The sequence below is a fragment of the Aedes aegypti genome, chromosome 3 (genome assembly GCF_002204515.2).
Source record: "Aedes aegypti strain LVP_AGWG chromosome 3, AaegL5.0 Primary Assembly, whole genome shotgun sequence".
NCBI lineage: Eukaryota > Metazoa > Arthropoda > Insecta > Diptera > Culicidae > Aedes > Aedes aegypti.
This window is the reverse complement of record NC_035109.1, coordinates 173459385-173479975: the sequence shown is the minus strand read 5'-3', so window position 1 is coordinate 173479975 and position 20591 is coordinate 173459385. Positions and strand designations below refer to the sequence as shown.

The window sequence follows — 20591 nt, the reverse complement described above, 5'->3', positions numbered from 1 at the left end:
TTTTGGGAAGAAAACTATACAAACAAATGCATCCACGTTAGATCACAAACGAAATTTACACGTCGTATACAATCCTTACACTTGATTGTATATATCTCAATCAACCTAATAATCTCAATAAGCTTAATCAACTTTAATGTTAAATTGATAGATTTTCATCACTGAGTCGAACGCGACCTTCAATTCAATAAACAGATGACAATAAAATCTATAAGAACAAAGTACATGGTAGCAGATATAGTATGTTAGAGTCCTAATGATGTTGAAGCTTTGGTAGTACTTATTGGGGATTTGTTCGAAGTTGTTGAAGACTATGTTAATCTTGGAACACTTTTGACATGCGACAATGATGTTCCACAAGAATTTATAATCCTGTTATGGCTGAGAAGAAAATACGTTAATTTAAGCGTAAAGTACTGAAGACAATACTCGGAGGAAAACTTGACGTATACATCAAGAGTAGTACCAGATGTACAACGAAGCTAATATAATTAAGAAAAATAAATACGGCAGATTTCAGTGGGCTGGTCACTTAGTGCGAAAGTCGGAAAATAAGCGGTAAATAAATAATTACACACTTAAATTATTTTACAGGAATCTGTGAATTTCACCGTAATCTCAACAGCTGAAAAGTTCGATGAAATGAATTAACGGAGTACCGTAATCTTTAACCGGCATCCGTTGATTTTCGACGGAATTACGATGTTTTATTTTACTAAACTGTTCAGCTGTTGAGATTACGGTTAAATTCACGGATTACGGTGAATAAGTCATAAATAAGAAAATAAGATATCAATTTAACTAAGCTTACTGATTTAAGCCATATAAAACCACACTGGTATGTTAAATCAGTTGCAAATATTTATAATCAGAACATCTCTAACAATTGTATACTAGTTAAGAACAGTTTGGCCAACATTTTGAGCGATTTTTTTTAGGTTTTTCGATGCTATATTGTAATTTTAATATAAATTATATTGAAATTTTCAGTCAAAAACTTCAAATCAAGATTTCATAAGATTCCTCCTAATGATTTCTTTTTAATTGTCCCTGAGGTGCAGAATGACCTCAGGAATCGAGCCCTGTACTCAGATTTGATGGACAATTTTTCTTTGCATAATAAAGGTTCATTCGGGCACCGTGGTTGTCTAATACCGTCTTGTCTCAAATTCCGAACAGACTCATATTCCGAACACTTGATTTTTGTATGGCGATTTGGTTGACATGTTCCGCTGAAATATGCCATCCAATTACCTGAAAACGGCAGTCAATTGCAATTCAATTTAAACGTCTTCCATTTTTTTTCTAACTTGGGAGTAGTGATGATTTTCTAATTCGAGACCAGTAAAACATGCTCAGATAAATTTATTTGCGAAATTATTTGAATAAGATTTATTCATCCTGTTCGGAATTTGAATCAAGGTGTTCGGAATATGAGACAGAATGAACACAGTGTTCGGCATTTGAATCAAAATGTTGATTCATACTTTTACGTAAAAATAATACTAAACAGGTTTGAATAAACAGTTTTATCAGCACACCCTACAGCTAACAGGTGGACGTGATAAAGACATTGAAATGTTCACAAATATCAGCTAATTTATGCCTTTCAAATGCATTTGAAGTCACTGTTGGCCTTAAGTGTTCGGAATATGAGTCAAAACCGTACAGAACACCTAGATATAAGAAATGAATAAAGTAATTGAAAAAGAGTAATATTTTTTGGAATGTTACAAGTAAATGAAAAAAAAAAACTCAATTACAATAAATCAGACTTGTATGAAACGTTATAATTAAACCCCTACCCCCCCCCCCCCCCCCCAAATTCGGCGCACTCCTATGGTGGTTGATCGTAAAAACATCATTATACAAAAACAAATGCCAACCGATCAGCCCCACTTAAAGTATAACGTTTGCAAAGTAAACCCCCCGAAAAAAAAACTCACCTTTGTCAGCGATTTCCTTCAGTTCGGCTTCTGTTTCTTCGGTAAACTCGTCCCACCACTTGACGCGCGTTTTTTCATTGGTAGAATATTTCACCACTTCGATCGACGAGTTCATTGAATGCGGTTCGTAAGTTGAACTGGCCATCGAGGAAAATCCATCCACGATGGAGTTGTTCATCGAATTGTTATTGCTGGTCATGCAAGGACGTGTGTCCAAAAGATTTTCGTTGCTTTTCACTATCAAACTAGGGTCGTGCCACGTGCCACTCGTTTGCATCTGGTTTAGTTCCCCGTAGCAAGAGGTCGTCATAATTTTCGGTAACTTTTCCATCGGCCCGCCGGATGTGATCATCACTTGACAGTCTAACGACTGGCTCTGGTGCACTGTCTTGTCGCGTGGTTTCTTCTTAACAGTCGCGTAAATTTCTATCTCTTCGTACTTCCGGTCGTCATCTAGCTCTGTACGCCGATGAATATCAGCAGCAACTATCAGCTTCTGATTCGGCTGAGTGTAGATTTGATTGAAGTCTTCGTACGACTCGATGTCCAGAATAGCAGATTCGTCCAGGGTTGTAATGAAATCGTCAGCATCCTCAGCTTCCCAACTGGTCTTTTGGGAGGGGAGCTCCTTTTCGAAATCGATGTCTACCACTCTCGTCGGCTTACGATACATCGAATCCACCGGCAGAGACGAAAATGCGTTGGTTTCAATCCAAGGTTCATACATCGATACTGGTCTGGCTGATCTCGGAGCCACCGGTCGACTGCAAACACCAATCAGGAAATCAGGCACCATTCTGTCTTTGTTAATTGTGGCGTATTCCGGATTATCCGGGTTGCTGGGAGTGTAATTCAGGTTGTCCACCCCAGACGGACCTAGGTCATCCGTATTCGTCGACATGGTGGAGATCATTGAATCATTGAGAAGTTTTTCCATTGAGTCATCCATGATTATTGTTGAGTGTACTGCAATAAAAAGAATCAAGTGAAGATATTAGTAAATTCAAAATTAGTAGTAGTTGGCTAAACGTACAGGATAGATACATTACATTTTATTTTAAAGTGATACTGAAAGGAGATTATCTATCTAAGACCTCAGTTCACGAATAAAACCTACTTCGACGGAACTAAGATGCAATCCATAAGCTAAATGCGAAGGAATCATTAGGGATTTGAGAACATTTGGCCAAGTCTTCTCTTCGGTTTGAGGAAACTTCAAGTTTCGAGGAACATTAGAGACTTTATATGTCTTAAAATTAAATTTAAAACTATTTCTTAGCTGATAAATACTGACGATTCTCCATTTTTATTGCCTAACATGAAGAAATGCTGACAAACTCTTCGTTTTTGTTCCATTACAAAGCATATCATTTTAATTTTCAAAATAGGGTCGCGGACCGCACAAAACCTTCTCAAGGGTCGTAGGTTGGTGCAAGGTATCTAGAAGGGAGGTAGTTCAATCTGTCACATTTTTCATTCAGCTTATTTGGAATATGAAGTGTCAGATGGCGAGTTTGTTTTGGTTTTAAACTAACACCATCATCACTATCTTGAAACAACGTCCTTAAACATATTTTTTTCTGACCAGGTTCGTTTATCAGGCACTTTAGTTTTTATTTCAATTTCATTGTTTTCTTTATAATTCATGTATTTCGTATGCAGGGCGTTGCACAGCATAGAAATTTCTATGCACTTAAGTGCCTTTTCCTCTCATACGGTACACATTTCCGGCATTCTTTCGCCAACTTTTTTAGCTTATGGTAACACCGAACCAAGCATTGAATTTTCCATGTTTCGTCTGCCTGTGTTCTCAATGAACACATCTATTACTGTAATCCGGGGGCCAATTGATCACTGTGGTGAATTTGATCAGGTCGGTACTAAAAAAGATACTGATTAGTGTTTGGATTTTGATCCGAATAAGCCGATTGAACCATATTCGGAGAGTGTTACAGTTCGCGAACAATAACAGTTCGTGGCACATCGCATTCGGAGAGCCCTATGAATGTAAACATTCACTCTTTCGTTTGGTACGTGGCACGAGAGCGTTCAAGAGCAGCAACTCTTACAGACTGCAACAGTATCGAGCCATTCGGGTGATTTATGTTTTGTATAAAATTGGTAATGTGTGTGGCACATGTGTTCCTATAGTGGGACAAGCGATATTGAAAACAAAAACATAATATTTCGCAGTTTCCATTTTTTTTCCACAAGACCAAGATAAAAAGCTTTCAGATGACTTTATTTTTCGATTTTATACGAGTATTTGTTCTTACTTGTGCGGCTATTGGCATACCAACCCTACTACTGAAAGTTTGAGTTCGCTGAAAACGGAGTTGAGGCTTGTTAAGGAAACCACGTTTTGATAAGAAAAAAAGTTAACATTTTCTGAACTCTCTAGAAAAAATATGTTTCAAGTGATGCAGCAGTTTTGAGATTGTTTCATTGCAGCAATAGATTTTTTAAATAGGAATTGTATGTGCAAACTTCCAAACAAACCTACCTTAAACCACACCTGCAGTTTATTGAGAACATCCTGGATGGCTGCGAGAGTTAGCTAGAACCTCGGCTGAATCTACATCCGTTTTTACCAATACTATTACAATTCTCAATAGAAAGGCGTAAAGTTTTGTGGATTAAAACTCTTAAATATAAATTAATACTTCTGCCAAAGTTTTCCATGATTTAAAATATATTTTTTTAAATTATACTGTTTTAAAATTGAAAGGCACATAATGTTTAGAGCCAACGAACACATTTTTAATCAAAATGATGAAAGTTATACAAACGAATCGAACGTTATTAGAAGATGAATGAAAATCGCTCCAGTCGTGCCAAGATAAGTGAAATTTATACTTAAAAAAGACTTAGATTTCCCTTGAATTTACTTGATTGTGCTATTTTCCTCCGAATGTTATACCTCTGAATGTCTGTACCCCGAATTCAGTGCCAGAATGATAAACTAGAAAGAACAATAACCAATCATAAGAAGAAATTAGGGAGCTGGATCCTATTTTTGGCATTTTTGATTCACTTTGGCAGCCACTGAGCTCTGATTTCGTCATAATATGCCTCGTATTAAAGTGCTTCTTATTGCAATTTTTTAGACAGTTCGGCCGAGGGAAACCCCTCATGCCAAAGTGAATCATGGAAGTGCTCAAGTTGCTCTGCACCCTATATGGTAGTTTTCGACTAAACACATATTGCCAAAAATGCCGAGATCGATGGAACTCGGAAGAACCGTCAATAATATAAAGAAGGGTGAAAATCAGATGACTTGTTGTGACCAAAGATCACTATCTTTGGTGGTCATTTCAAATATTTTTAAGTCTACATACTGACCTGAATAACCGTAAATTGGTTAAAAGGACGTTAATGAAAAAAAGTAATGGTTTTCCGGTAAATGGTTTTTCGGTAAATGGTCTTCCGGTAAATTGCATTCCGGGTGATTTCCCATATATTACTGGACAAAAAATGAAAACGAATCGCCTCCAGATTATCGCCATAACTGAGTTCTTACAAATTACTTGTACCAGTTCTCGCCATAGTGAATATCACATGATTTCCAACTTAAAACGGTAAATATGATTACTCACCAGCTAAATTTGTTTACTTGTTCTCACTAGGCATAATCGATTGAAGTTCTTCTTCTTCTTCTTGGCATTAACGTCCTCATTGGGACAGAGCCTGCTTCTCAGCTTAGTGTTCTTATGAGCACTTCCACAGTTATTAACTGAGAGCTTTCTTTGCCAAAGTTGCCATTTTTGCATTCGTATATCGTGTGGCAGGTACGATAATACTCTATGCCCAGGGAAGTCAAGGAAATTTCCATTGCAAAAAGATCTTGGACCGACCAGGAATCGAACCCAGACACCTCCAGCATAGTTTTGCTTAGTAGCCGCGGACTCTAACCACTCGGCTAAGGAAGGCCCCTATTTCGGTTGAAGTTTTACTGGATGAAAACATACGGCAGTTACGAAATCTGGTACGAAGGTAACGTATGAGTGAGGCAAGATTTTCATAAGTTCATTTTTCGAATTATATGGCACGAATGTTCTTATCAAAGTCTACCAAGCTAACCCCCAAGCATTAAAATAAGCCACGCAGCAGTCTGCTTCTACCATTCAATGTGCTTGCTACTTTGTTTAAGCACTATGATTGCTTAGCTGTTCTGAATCAGCAAAAACATTGCTGGCTAAAATCTTTCGTTTGTTAGTAAGCATTTCTAATGCACAGGCTATTTTCGGTATGAAGCAATCGAAATGCTTCTATGTTGCCGTATAATTGCAACACAAGAAGAGTGCAGCTGATCACTGGTTTGGTCCAAATTTTTGGACAATTCGGAGTTTGCACCGATGATATTCCAATTTCCTGGTCTATTTTATGGAACAGACTAACTGGCTGGTCCATTTTTGGTCGGATTTGGACCAAGATTTGAGCCGTTCCAAATCTGGTTTGACACATGATTGTTAACCAGTTCGGATTTTTTCCCTGAAATAGGTGAAGGTGCAAAGAAAGTGATAAAAGAAGAAAGACCGGAAAGCAAAGGATGCCGGAAGAAAGCTAACGATTTCGGAACCATTCGATAGTTTGTACAGTTGTTTCTCTAGATTTGTGCTCTGGAAAATTCGAGGTTTGGCTTCGATGCATGTTCACTTTAAAGTGATTTTTTTAGTATTACGTAGAATTGTGGAGGTGATCGTAGAACACTAAGTAGAGAAGCAAGCTCCGTCCTAGATGGGACGTAACGCCAGAAAAAAAAGTAGAAGGTATTCCTCACATCTGATAAGATATTATTTAAATATGCATCAGAGATGCTTACACATACCAGAAATGTAGATAGGTGCATACAAACGCAGAGCACGAGGTTTAATTTTATTGCTCCAATGAAATAGTCGGAACCAACTGGCGTCGGATGTAGCAGACAGTGGCAAGCCGACATACACAGCGATGACGACGGCGACAACTGCGCAGGGAAATGCATCCGACGGGGAAGAACCCCCAGCAAAGATTTTCCTTTACAGCATCACAGCTGGAGAAAAGGCGGCAGCGGAGGGAGGAGGATGGTTTATGAAGGGTGTGGTGCAACTGACAAGGGATAGAAGCGTTCCTCTGAGTGGATGCAGTTGTTCAAGGTGTGACTTGACGTGGCAACGTGCGCCGTTCCACTACTGGACTCGCAGGGTCCACTCTCTGCTCTCAGGATGTTCATTTAGGAAGCATGTCATTGCCCTGTTCTGTTTTAATATTAGTCATGGGAGTAAACGAGAGATGAGTGTATCTATGTTATATTTACGTTAGGAGTCAGCAACAGGAAAAATTGAATAAACCGACTAGATGCAACGGTTTACCTTGGTTGCTTAGAAAGTCATCTTCTGCGTGTGCGAAGAGATTTTTCCTGCGATTATTATTTTTTCGCCTTAACGAGTTCTATTATTACCATTCGTAATACGTCGGGGAACGGAGCCGATGTGCAATTTAAGGGGGGGGGTGCTTTATTATGTAGCGTACTATGCTAAAAGCATCCTGATTAGTCGGGAAATGTTTGATTATTTGTTTAATATTAGAGTACCATAATCCGGGGTAGCATTGACACGGGGTAACATTGATCGCAATAACCCTCCTCGTAAATAGTTCAACTAACCATTCATCAATGAAATATTGTCAATGCGTGAATGGTAATTCCCTTCCTTATATTCATGATCTATTAAACATTAAGGTTTTCACAAAAATTGAGTTGTGTTCATGATTTTTGAACTTTTGAAAATAATGATTTTCATGATCATGGATGCTCAAAGAATCATGTCTCATATGAGTTCTGAAAACGATTTGATCAGAAGAAATACAGATGTTACTAAAAATGACAGCGCTGAAAACGATTCCGTTGTCAAAAGTTTTATAAATATGTTCAGTTAAGCATAATTCACAAATTACTATTAAGAATGCAGAAATTCCTTAGGAAATTGCCTACATTTCGGCGTACTGTAAAACGGGGTAACTTTGATAATGCGGGTAACTTTGATAGTGCGAGACCCACGACGAACATAACGAAATAACAAAGTTTCTGTTAACAGTTAAGCAAAACGAATGCAAAAGTAAAGAGTATTAGTTTGACACTTCATGTCAAAGCTATTTTCGTCGGAATCAAGTACATTTGAGGGTTTATATGCAAATATAAAAAAATGTAAGATTCTAGCATTTTTGAAACGCTCCCAAACAATCTGTTCTACGATCACTATTTGATGGAGTCATAATGAGTTCGTCGTTTATCTTTGACAACCTAGTTGTAGTAGAGCATGAATCTCAAATCTCTTAACGAAAACCATTTTTACAAAATGGGACCATTTCAGAAATTTCCATATAGCGTTAAACGCCTAGAGGTATGCAACACCCTATAAATGTTCCGTAATTGATTCAATTTTGTTCCATTATCAAAGTTATCCCAAAACAGAAAACCGACTTTCGATTATATGAAAAATTATACACCAATTCAGAATAAATCTTTTGGCAATCCATCAACTGCAATCAATAGTTAGGATACCAGTACTTAGTTTAAAAATATAAATTATAATTCTTTGAAACAGCATGCCAAAACCAGGTTTAATTTGAATCGATTCAATCATATCAATGTTTTCGAACAGACTTGCCTAATACTAGTGTTTATAATAGAAAAGCTAATTTTTACACATAACTATGCAAGGAATCTAGTAAAACGAAAAACGACAAGGCACGTTCTGTCCTGCTACGCTATTTTATCCATTATCACACGTGTTTGGAAATTACACAACAGTCGATGTGCTTCTGCGAAAAGCAAAAGATAAGTAAACCTCACTCAGTGTCGCTCCGGTGACAGACATGCATTTCTCGTAGAAAGAAATGGATTTCTATTCTAAAAATATCTCCCCTTCGGCAAAATTGTGATCTTTGCTTCGCTGTATGCACATTTTCCATTTACTTTCTCTTCGACAAAAAAAATGGCATTGCCGCGAAATGTTTGCTGCAATCCGTTCGCTTTTTAGATCTATTTTGCCTAATATGGTTAGGAAGGAGTGGAAACTTGTATTTAAGAATGCATTTCGTATAAAATCTCATCAAATAATTGATCAAATGCTCGCTGTGGGTGTCTAATGATCGTCACCGGAAGAATCGATCATTTTTCCGACGTACGTTCTTGCAAAACTGAGCAAAATAAGTCTAGCCAAGTTCTCTTTGTCCACCAACAATGACTGAAAAGAATGAATGAAAAGGAAAGGATGTTAAGACATAAATCACACCCAATCCACCAAATATTTATGCGTCTAGCGCGAAATTCATTAATTCGAAAAATGAAACCCACGAATCCGTCTTGCGTCGCGAATTCAAAACAAATTAGAACTCTGCAGCACATACCTACACCTATTTACAAAACTGGGGGTAGATCGATTTCGTTTGGTTTCCCTCCCGTTGGATTTCAATCGAAAGACTGGCCCAGTAGGGTGTACCAAATATCATTGTTTGAAGAGTCATGGTGCTCAACCCTAGAAAGGAATTACAGGAGTTCAACAAAAAATAAGTTTCTGACGGTCATATAGTAAAAAAAATATTTTTTTTTTCCGACGAATTCAGCACTTTCATTGAAAAACATTATGTGTACACAGTACCAAAAAATAATGCGATTTACGTCTTTTGGGATGCACATAAAAGAAGCGAGCCAAATGACGTAAATATGTGTCCAATTCCAAATATGTTAGTGTCTGATTCGGGAAATGTCGATCACAGTTCCATCGTTTTCGTGTCCTTTAACATGTAAAATTACATTTTTTGTTCAATACATCTTCAAGGACACGTTTTTGTGTCATTCCATCACTTACATCATGTGTCATTCAGTCATAACCAGAATTACGTCCAGAGTAATTTTCATTATTTCTAAGAGTGTATTCTTCAAAAAACGTCAATAAACATTGAAGAAGGGACCCTGACCTGCCGCACGACGCAACTTATTCGAGATGCACTCACGAGAGCGCTGGACATGACTGACGTCCATCTTACGGATACAATTTCGGTGGTCCACTATTTCGTATCCTTGGCCCGCCAATTATTGTGTACTCTAAGTCACTAAGGCAGCCAAAAAAAATCCTGAATGGTTCGGTACTGGGTCAAGTTGGTCGGGTTCCTTTATTTCGGCACGTACGGCGTTTCGTAATACCGTACAACGCGCTCATGGAGTGCTTGCTGTTTCGACGCCATCTTTGATTGAACTGACATTACACGAGCGAAAAGAAACATGCCAGCCATTTTGGAAGTCTAGTTAGCAAATCTATTGGAGTTAAAAAAACGCTCTTTACTTTAATTATATAAAGGTATTGAAATTATTCTCATTTTTTTACTGAACTCCCGTTGATATAAATGCTTTGAAACACCAGATATTTTCAAAAATGATGTCTAAAATTAATCATAGAAAAATAAAAAATATATTAGAAAAACAAGTGAAATTTGAAAAATTTAAAAAATCTGCATAATATGTAAAAACAAACAATTTTCTCTTAAAAAATACTATTATCCACAAATTGATCTGGTGGAACTTCTAAACTATTTCTAAAATAAATAGTTTTGCAAAAATTATTAAAATAATCATATTCTTAATTCTACGGTTTACCACCATGACTTTTCAAACATAGGTATTTTTCTGGAACACCCTACTGGCTCAGCCATTCTCTTCCAGAAAATTTCCTAGTGCCTCAAAGCAACCGACTGCAGTCGTTGACCCAGATGATTCATGTTTAACCGTGGCCTTAGCGACTTCCTACTATAAGATCACCCATACCGTACGGGCGGAAAACGGCGAAAGACAACAGAAGGAAGCAATTGTTGCTCTTATTTATGCCCGTTATTTATTCATTGCCGCTACCAGTTTCGTATCGGGTATTCTTATCAAGTACCAAAGAGAAAATGAAAATAATTTTGCGAAATATAGCACAATATTTAAAAATATTTCCTCTTCGTCTGAGAATGAAAATAAAAACAAAATCCTTATGAAATTTGCCGAACACAGCGCTTGAAACGATATGGCCACTCGGTTGCATCCGTTTTCACATCTAGTCAAACTGCATCGCATTTGCTGACAGATGTGTGCACGCTGATCGTCACGTCGTGTAGAACAAAGTATGGCGTATTTACCACGCAGCAGTTTGTGTTTCGTTGGTCACCACGCGACCGGCGGAGATCGTCTGACATTCTTGACATTGATCTTCGAGAAAGCAAGAGTGCGCCCGGTAATAACCGTCTCGATATACTCGCTGCTTTCAAAACCATATAGCCAAGCTGCCGCCAATGAACAAGCAAGGCATCACCAGCCAGGATGAGCACGCATATGCGGGTTTGCTTGTTTATAGTTACATATTATATTATATTATAATATGCTTGTGTTTTGGCGAATTAAGGCACATTTTTTATTCAATTCAACGAAGAATTATTCGATTATTGAACTAACTGTAAAATAAAAAACACTAGAATAAAGAAAAAACAGAATTAAATATTGTCCATAATCCACGTATATGACTCTCTAGTAATAATTATACTTAACAATATTTTAAACATTTATATTGTCAAATAAAACAATTTCCTTATGAATCAGTCAATTTGTTCGCTTCGAGGATGATATTCGCGATAGAACAGTTGAAAAGGTGTTAGGGTCAGGATTCCCTTAGTGAACTTAAAATTTGAGCTCCCTTGCGCCTGTAGTAAACCTATTGTTCCTATAGTAGCACTATTGAGAGAAACTATTTTTTATTATACGAAATAATTGCTGAATTAAGAACTTGTTTACATCAAACGAAAGCTTTTGCTCCACACTTTGAAGGAAAAATATAAAACATTTGTGAAAATACGGTTTTGATTAGTATTTTGCCAACGCCGTGATGCTAGTGCTACTATAGGAACAGAAATTAGAAATAGTGCTACTATGTGGCACAAGGGATAATAAATACAAACGTATGAGCTTTCGTAGTTTTCAAAGTTTTCCCACAAAACCAAGATGAAAAGCTTTCAGATGATGTAAAAATAATGACGCTAGCGTTATTTTTCGATTTTATACGAATATTTGTTCTTAGCTATGCGGCTATTGGTATATCGACGCTAGATCTATTTACCTGTAAATGTGTTGCAAAGTAAGGCAGCGAGTTCTATAGGGCTCGCGTGTAAAACAGTGAAACTGTTTCCAAAATCGATTACAATATTGTAGAATTCCTGGACCAATGAAAAGATGTTAGATGAGATGAGATTGACCTACCGTTTCTTCCACAGGCAATAAATAACGCTCAAGCGACAATGATCTTCATTTGCTCTTGCTGTAGCCGTCAACACAACGACCGATAGGACAAATTCTACCCAAACTGGAGCTGATCCTTAGTCAGACGATGGTGGAATGGATGGTCCTCTCAGACATTCTCGTCGGTGAAAACTATGAGCAGTGAAATTATGATTTAACGTCGATCAAAGTTTATATAAGATTTGCTAAGGAAAAACTAACTTTTGCAAAGAAAAATCGCTAAAGGTCACTCATTGACCTCTACTCATTAGCTGGTCAACTATTGGTAGTGTAACTGATGCAGCTTCATCAAGTCTATATATATATCGCTAAAAACTAGTTGAAAATACATTTTACAAGCATGCATTTTTGTAACGTTAACATGTTAGGATTAAATAAAACGTTAATAGGATTATATTAACGTTCACGGAGCTGCAATAATACGAAGACAGTTTGTTTTATTTCTACCTCATGATCTTGCATGACATGTTTTTCGAGTACTTTATTATAGCTTTTATATAACACAAGTTGTTATACATTACAGAAATAAAGCTTTAATATAACAAAATCTATTGTACGTTTCGAAACAGATGTATTTGGTGTTACTTGAGGACCGACCGGGAATCTAATCCAGACACCTTCAGCTGCTTGGTAGCCGCGGACTTTACCACTAGGCTAAGGAAGTTACTCTACTCAGTTCAATAAAGTATTGTTCAGCTACCAATGTTACTTGGATAGTTATCCGTTGGTGAGCTCAGTTCATGCATCTATTTCAAATTAGTAAAATATGTGTACACTCATCTTTATTGTGAAAACGGTATAAATGTTGCGTTTGTAGACTAATAGAAGACTACACTCAGAAATGGAAATAGTCACAGAATTACTAAAATTTATGCATTAATGACTATTTTTTATCTGCCTCTCTTTCATTCCACCATGAATTTTTACACTAACTGTCGTTTCGAATGGGTTGAAGCTTAGCGATGCTTCAACACAGGTGAATTGACAAACTGGAATAAAATTCCCTGCAGAATGGAAGAGAGGCAGATAGAAAATAGTCATAAATTACTAAAATTTAGTCATTCTGTGACTAACCATGTTTCTGAGTGTATTTTGATTCATGTTCTATGGATCAAATCACTTGTTTAACGAAAATGTTTTTTTTTTTTTGTAGATGTTTTCATCGGCTTTTGCGTTGAAATTAACAGTAAACCTGGTGAAGTAAACAGGTAGATGGTGGTGTAGGACTTGCTCTATAGCATGAACCGCTGAGGATAACCGAATCCATAAGTAGGTCGAAACGTTCGATAAATACCAAGTTTTAATGTTAATTTCACCGAAAAAAGCCGATGAAAACATCTACAAAATTACAAAAGCGGTGATGAAACTGACGTAACAAACGTCCTACATTGTATTTTAAATTTAAAAATCTTTGAAAATCCAATCTCCCATATCTTCCTTACCATAAAAATAGCGTTCTTGGAAATGTTCAGCTTTTTAGGTGTCGATTTTAAGGTGGCCCAAAGACGATGTAAGTTTATATGGAAATTACTATGGAGAAATTTCGAAAAAATAATCCAAACACATTAGTACTGTAATGTACGTACAAACTCATCATCCCATAGTGAAAACTCGTTCTTCGAATCTTAATGAAGGATGTTGCAGAAGAGCTAATTTTGTTCGGGATTTTTGTAGATTGTTACAGGGTTATAATCCCATATAAAGTCGGATTGAATTCCTCTCTTCAGCAAATTTCTTTATTATGGTTTGAAGAGTTTGTTTTTACTATGGGATGATAAATTTGTACTTATATTCTAGTACTAACGTATGTATGTGGGGCCCAGATAGCGGTAGCGGTAAACGCGCAGCTATTCAGCAAGACCAAGCTGAGAGTCGTGGGTTCGAATCCGGTCGAGGATCTTTTCGGGATGGAAATTTTCTCGACTTCCCAGGGCATAGAGTATCTTCGTACCTGCCACACGATATACACATGCAAAAATGGTCATTGGCATAGCAAGCTCTCAGTGAATAACTGTGGAAGTGCTCATAAGAACACTAAGCTGAGAAGCAGGCTCTGTCCCAGTGGGGACGTAACGCCAGAAAGAAGAAGAAGTGTGTAGAACATTGTGCAAAATTTCTCCTTAGTAATTTCCATATAAACCTACATCGTCTATGGGCTACCTTTAAATCACCACCTAGAAAGCTGAAAATTTCACAGAACAATAATTTTATGGTAAAAATGATAAGGAAGGTATAGGAAATTAAATTTTTAATTTTTTTAAATTTTGAACAGCCCTAGTGTGACATATTTTGTAATTGGAAGAACTGAATATAAAAAGCTCATGTAAGTAGATGACTATTAAAATTGAGGTTACATGAAAGGCATCACTTATCAAAGTGAAACCAGATTATGTAGCTTCTGAATACTACCCCTCAGACTTTAGTAACAATGAATGCATCACTAACAGGCCTTCCTTTCCTCGACAACCGTAGAGACGTAGCAATCGCCGTTATTGACCTTATAATCAGAGTTGATCGCTGTCACTATCAAGGCTTAAAATTTGCAGATTTCGACTGGCCGACTGCGATACAACTTAGATCATTATGTATACCATCAACATCATGCTGGTTATTCTATCACCAGTGCACTGATGCTGAATGTACATGGATATCACTGAAAGGTTGAGTCTCAAATTAGCTAATAAAAGGGCAACTTATCAGTAAGTACGATATTTTTGACAGTGCTGGAGATAAATGGCAACTATTTGTTGGTCATCTTTTGCTTTTGGTTGTCGAATCAAAATGATATTGATAGCTCGATAGTGATATTGATAGTTTTCGGACACCTGTCATCAGTTGATATAACAGATGTTGTGCAACTCTGATTATAATATTTGGAATTCTCGAAATTCTACACTAAAGATGGTAAGCTACTTACAAACTCCGTCTGTTGGTTATTTGTGCAATTTCGATTATTCTGATCAATCACGAAGCAGCATCTACGAGTTGTATGGTCATCAATGCGGCTCCGTCCCATTACCCCGAACGCCACTACCCTAAACGCCACTACCCCGAATGAGTCACTACCCCGAAAGCCGTTACCCCGAATGGGTCACTACCCCGAACGCTACTACCCCGAATAAGCCATTACCCCGAAAATTATTAGATACAGTGCCGTATCTTGTTTTGCGGGCAAAAATGTGACCATACTTTTATAAAAGATTCTCTAATAAAATTCTCTAATGTAAACTAGTAATCAATGGTGTATTAAATTCATCGTTAAAATGTTCATCATATATTTTCCCTTCTTTGATATGTCAGCCAATCTTTCGAAATACCTTGTACTATCTTGGCAACTATCTTCTTCTTTTTTTACTGGAACAGTGCCTGGTGTTCAGTGGGCACTTTCGTAGTTCAAGGGATCATTCACAAATTTAATAACGCCAAAACTTACCATTTTTAAACCTACCCACCTCAACGTAACACTATTTGTATGAAAATTCTACAAATATTGTATGAGGTGTAACATTGTGAGAACTACAACCCACAACATGTTTGCCCCCTCCAGCGTTATGAAGTTTGTGAAAGGGCTTCAAATAAAACAAACCTTTTATTGACTGAGAGCTTTCTTTGCCAATTTACAAAAAAAAATTAGTCAGGTCTCTTAAGGAACTGCTCACCACTTTGCAGCCATCATTATTTATTCATTTTCTGGAATCAAACACAACTATTTTTGGTGGTTATTGTATCGAAATTCAGCTGAATGATCCTACAAACCAACGAAAGTTTTAAATGTAGCGGCGATCAGAGGTCACCGTTCTCTAACATGTACAAGTGTAATATCTTCTATGCCACAGCGGAACGATTGTATATCATATTAGAATTGTAGTGTGGCTGTCTCAACAAAATTAGAGGACAAATCCACCAAACATTGTGGGATGGGCTCCATACTACTGCTGCAGTTTCCAGTATGGAACGGACTAGACTGAAATAAAGTGACCGTAAGCAGTATGGGTCTCGAAACTCAGACGAAATCTTAAATATGAATCCAAGATTCCGGTTGGCTTTGTTGATGATGTAGCTGTAGTGCTCACGAAAGTTTAACTCAGAGTCCAGCATGACTCCAAGGTCCTTCACAACGTTCGTCCTTTCCACTCGCTCATTTCATTTATTTCTCATATGGAATGGTACAATTATCTCCCCACCTTCTAATCATAATTAGTCTCAACATGTTATGCTTTCGGGGTAATGGAGTTCGGGGTAGTGACCCATTCGGGGTAGTGGCATTCGGGGTAATGGCTTTTGGGGTAATGGCGTTCGAGGTAATGACATTCGGGGTAGTGGCGTTCGGGGTAGTGTTATAGATTGCATCAATGCTCATGCTTGATTCTATCCCATCACCCCGAATGCCATTACCCCGAAATCCAAATCCCCGAACGAGCCATTACCCCGAATTCCAATTTCATTAAGAAATGTCATCAATGTCATCATGTCAACATAATTGTAAATTCTAGGAAATAGCATACGATGGAGGGGCCTTCCTTAGCCGAGTGGTTAGAGTCCATGGCTACAAAGCAAAGCCATGCTGAAGGTGTCTGGGTTCGATTCCCGGTCGGTCCAAGATCTTTTCGTAATGGAAATTTCCTTGACTCCCCTGGGCATAAGGTATCATCTTACCTGCCACACGATATACGAATGCGAAAATGGCAACTTTGGCAAAGAAAGCTCTCAGTCAATAACTGTGGAAGTGCTCATTAGAACACTAAGCTGAGCAGCTGGCTCTGTCCCAGTGAGGACGTTAATGCCAAGAAGAAGAAGAAGCATACGATGGAATTCAGGGTAATGGTGCATTCGGGGTAATGGAATTCGGGGGGAAGGCATTCAGGGAAATGGGATTCGGGGTTATGGGGTAGAATCGTGACTGTTTATACAAAACAAAAAATGAGAAGTTTGACCAATAAATTAGAAACGAACGAATCGAATCTCATTCTCCAAGACAGTCTTGTAAAATCGTTGATCTTGCCATTCTCTGACATATAAAATATTGAACAAATCCTTAAGATTCTTCGACAGCAACACGCTTTTGACCCCCTGTATAGTGTTACCGGAACATCACGATAATTCGTAAATCATCAACCTTGCTTCCGGCTCCATTATCGCCTTGCCGCAACATAGTCATCCACACTATACGTACATTAGTTAGACAAATATTTTCCCTCGAATTGTTTCACTGCTCCGATTTAATCATTCTCGCATTAACGACGAGGGATATACTCTCCCCTAATGTTTCGTAGGTTTTGAATAGGAGTACAGAAGTCTTTTGTTGTGTTTCAAGTTCTGTATAACTCCTACTTAAAACATAAGTTTCCACAATCAACGCTCATAAAAATTAAGGAAGCCAGTTGGTTTTTCTTCAATTCAAAGAGTTTGCCAAGGAAACTCTTGCACTGCTATCTAGATGATGAGTACAGTGATAAATTTCCATGTGTTGAGTTGAAGCAAAAAACAACTAATATTAATAATATTTGAAGATGTTTTTGAATTCTAAAAAGAAAATTTTATCGTTGTTTATGGGTGCCAAATGTTATATTTCCAATTAAAATTTGTCATTTTTTTATTGAAACATATTTATTTTTTTTGGTTTCGTATAAAATCGGTCGGAATGAAAAAAATAGAATTAGAGGCCATGTCCTTCTCAATATGATGGTTCACTGAGCCGGAAGCATCAAGTCACCATTTTTCGACGTGCTCAATTGCAATAATCTTACGTGGTTTATAGTTACCTCCAAATACTTATACTTGATAACATGTTCCATGTGGAGTTCTCCGAAAATTCGGATCCCCTCGAGTGCATCTTCGTCCACACTGTTGGTGCCCTTTCTCAACTGACAGTGGTGACGACACGTAGGCAAAATGGAACATTTGAAAACATCAATACAATTTTATTTAGTCGTAAAGCACCATCGCCTGCCAAATCACACTCCCCGAGGTATCAGACTGCATACCACGCAGTGCTGCATCGATACCGTAAGATCGGGTGAAATTGATCACTGTAGCGTGAAATTCACGATTTAAATTTTCATAAATATTTGTTTTTTTTTCAATTCTTTGTACTGATTTTAATGTTTTTGAGTTTGAACATATTTTTTACCATTTCGATAATTACGAAAATTATTCCCGGTCAACCAGTCAGTGATTTTCGATAGCGATCGATATAGATTCGTTTTGAACCGTTAGCGATCGCCATCGTTGGTTAAAGATCTACAAAGAATTATGAAGACTTGTTGATCGGGTTATTAATTGAATTCGAAGAACACTTCGTTAAACGCCTAAATGTTGGCAATTTAAAAAAAAACCTATATATCTAACAAAAAACCATATGTATTTGAACGAAATGAACAAATGGATATAATATTTGTTAACGCAATCCGCTTCGGGAAATTATGTTAGGCATCTGCTTATTATGCCTAATATAGTTTCCCGAAGAGGATTGCGTTATCAAAAGTTATATCCATTTGTTCATTTCGTTGAATTACATTGTTTTTTGTTAGATATAATTATTAATTGAATAGATAGGAATTTCTTAGAAAATTTCCAATATTTACACGTTTTACGCAGTGTTCTTGGAGTTCAATTATTAATTAACTTATAATTATCGAAATGGTAAAAATTATGTTCAAACTCAAAAACATTAAATTCAGTACAAAGATTTGTTTTTCAAAAAAAACTTTTATTTTAAATTCAGTTATATAAATTAATTATGAAGAGTTGTTATATAAATTTCATCCCAAAATAATATTACTTGATTTTTCATTTTTGTCCAAATATTGCGCAACATATTTTTTGATAGAAAATAAGTGAATCACAGCCAATGAAGTTCAACGTTTTAAATGTTTTATTGCATTTGCTTTGTTGATTCCAAGTGTGTTCTAAATTGTGAAATTTTTGGAACTTTTTCATGCGTAGTAGAGTTGTATTTAAAACTACTCATGAAAAACTTTGAAATTTTTTACCCGTAATTACGGTACAACTACCAACCCCAACCAAATCGTGTGAGATGATGATAGTAATATTTTTTCACCACGCGAGAGAGTGGCTTACGCCTCCAATACATCAAGGAGGAAACGCATCAACCGACGAATCTTTAAGATGGTTGTTGACCTCCTTTCTTTCACGGGGAATGTTCAAAGTCAGTGACTCCTGATGGGTATAGGTAAGAACAACATGGTGCACCCACCACAAACTAAACGAACTGTGAGCAATACCGAGAAGACTGACAAATCCTGACGCAGCAATGAGGGTTCAAAGATCTGTGCGTTTTCCTTGTTTAGAATATGAGGCAAAGTTTTTCTCCCTTTGAGACACGTGTTGTCTCAGCTCATCTCTTTCCTTGTGCGTTGGAGTCACTTTTCCGCTTCGTTTCGGTACTGACCCGCGCGCGCTTTAAATCAACTATCGTGATATCGGCTTCGGGGTTGTTATACTGAAGAACGAGAAAAGGTGCTACCGAAATTTCCAACATGTGTTACATAGAAAACAGAAACGTTAGTTTTTTTTATTCCGGCCCTCCTATATAGGCTTTTGAAGGATAATCAACATTTAATGATGGAGGTGCTTGTTTAATGATGTTCAATTTAATCGAGACTATGATTGAATCTAATGTTGCAATCTAATAATGGGAAAATAATTTCAATTACTTAATTCAACATAGTTATCTCATTTTCACTTTTTTTATTCTATTAATCATTAATTCTGTTCTGTTTTGAGACAGAAATTGTGACTGAAATAATTATCATAGAAGCAAACAAAAGTTCAGATAAAACGGCATGTTTTGGCTTAAGCAGCTCACTTTTTAAGTAATTAATCAAACTTCAGCAGTCCGCATCGTACCTTCGTGCTGTGCATACACGAATTCTCTCTGCTCTTGGAAGTTTTTCTTTAAAAACTACCTAAAGCAATAAAACAGTACTTCTCAATGCTATAGCAACAGTATATTTCAGTGCTAAAATAAAAAACGGTAATTTTTAGTGCTACTAAAACAGTACTTTTCAGTAGTATTTTTTTTCTACTATAGATCCCTTTACGATCCTTGTTTGGATTCGTGCCTTCGATTTTTCGTTGGACCCGTTAGCGAAAGCTAGCGGTGGTAATACTTCTTAGACACCGTCTTGGGAAAAAAAAACGTCTCGAAGGTCACGTCTTCTTTCGTTTATTCACTAAACATTGTTGCAACTACAAACAAAAGGAAGATTGAATCTCTGAATTCACAACTTCCTTCCAAAAAAGTGGGGTTTAAAACTGCCACTAAAAGTGACAAAAATGGAAGAAAGGACGTTTCTCCGGAATGCGAACTTTCTTCC

The 20591-nt window shown here is 37.1% G+C and overlaps 1 protein-coding gene across 2 annotated transcripts in view; it reads right to left on the bottom strand.

Moving 5' to 3' along the window:
• The window catches only part of LOC5567164 (protein TANC2), a 441714-nt gene that overhangs the window by 398592 nt on the left and 22531 nt on the right, over positions 1–20591 (bottom strand). For both annotated transcript variants that reach the window (XM_021853064.1, XM_021853065.1), the window contains exon 2: positions 1947–2912. In XM_021853064.1, coding sequence (XP_021708756.1) covers positions 1947–2912 — 966 coding nt within the window. The remainder of the gene's footprint in view (positions 1–1946; positions 2913–20591) is intronic.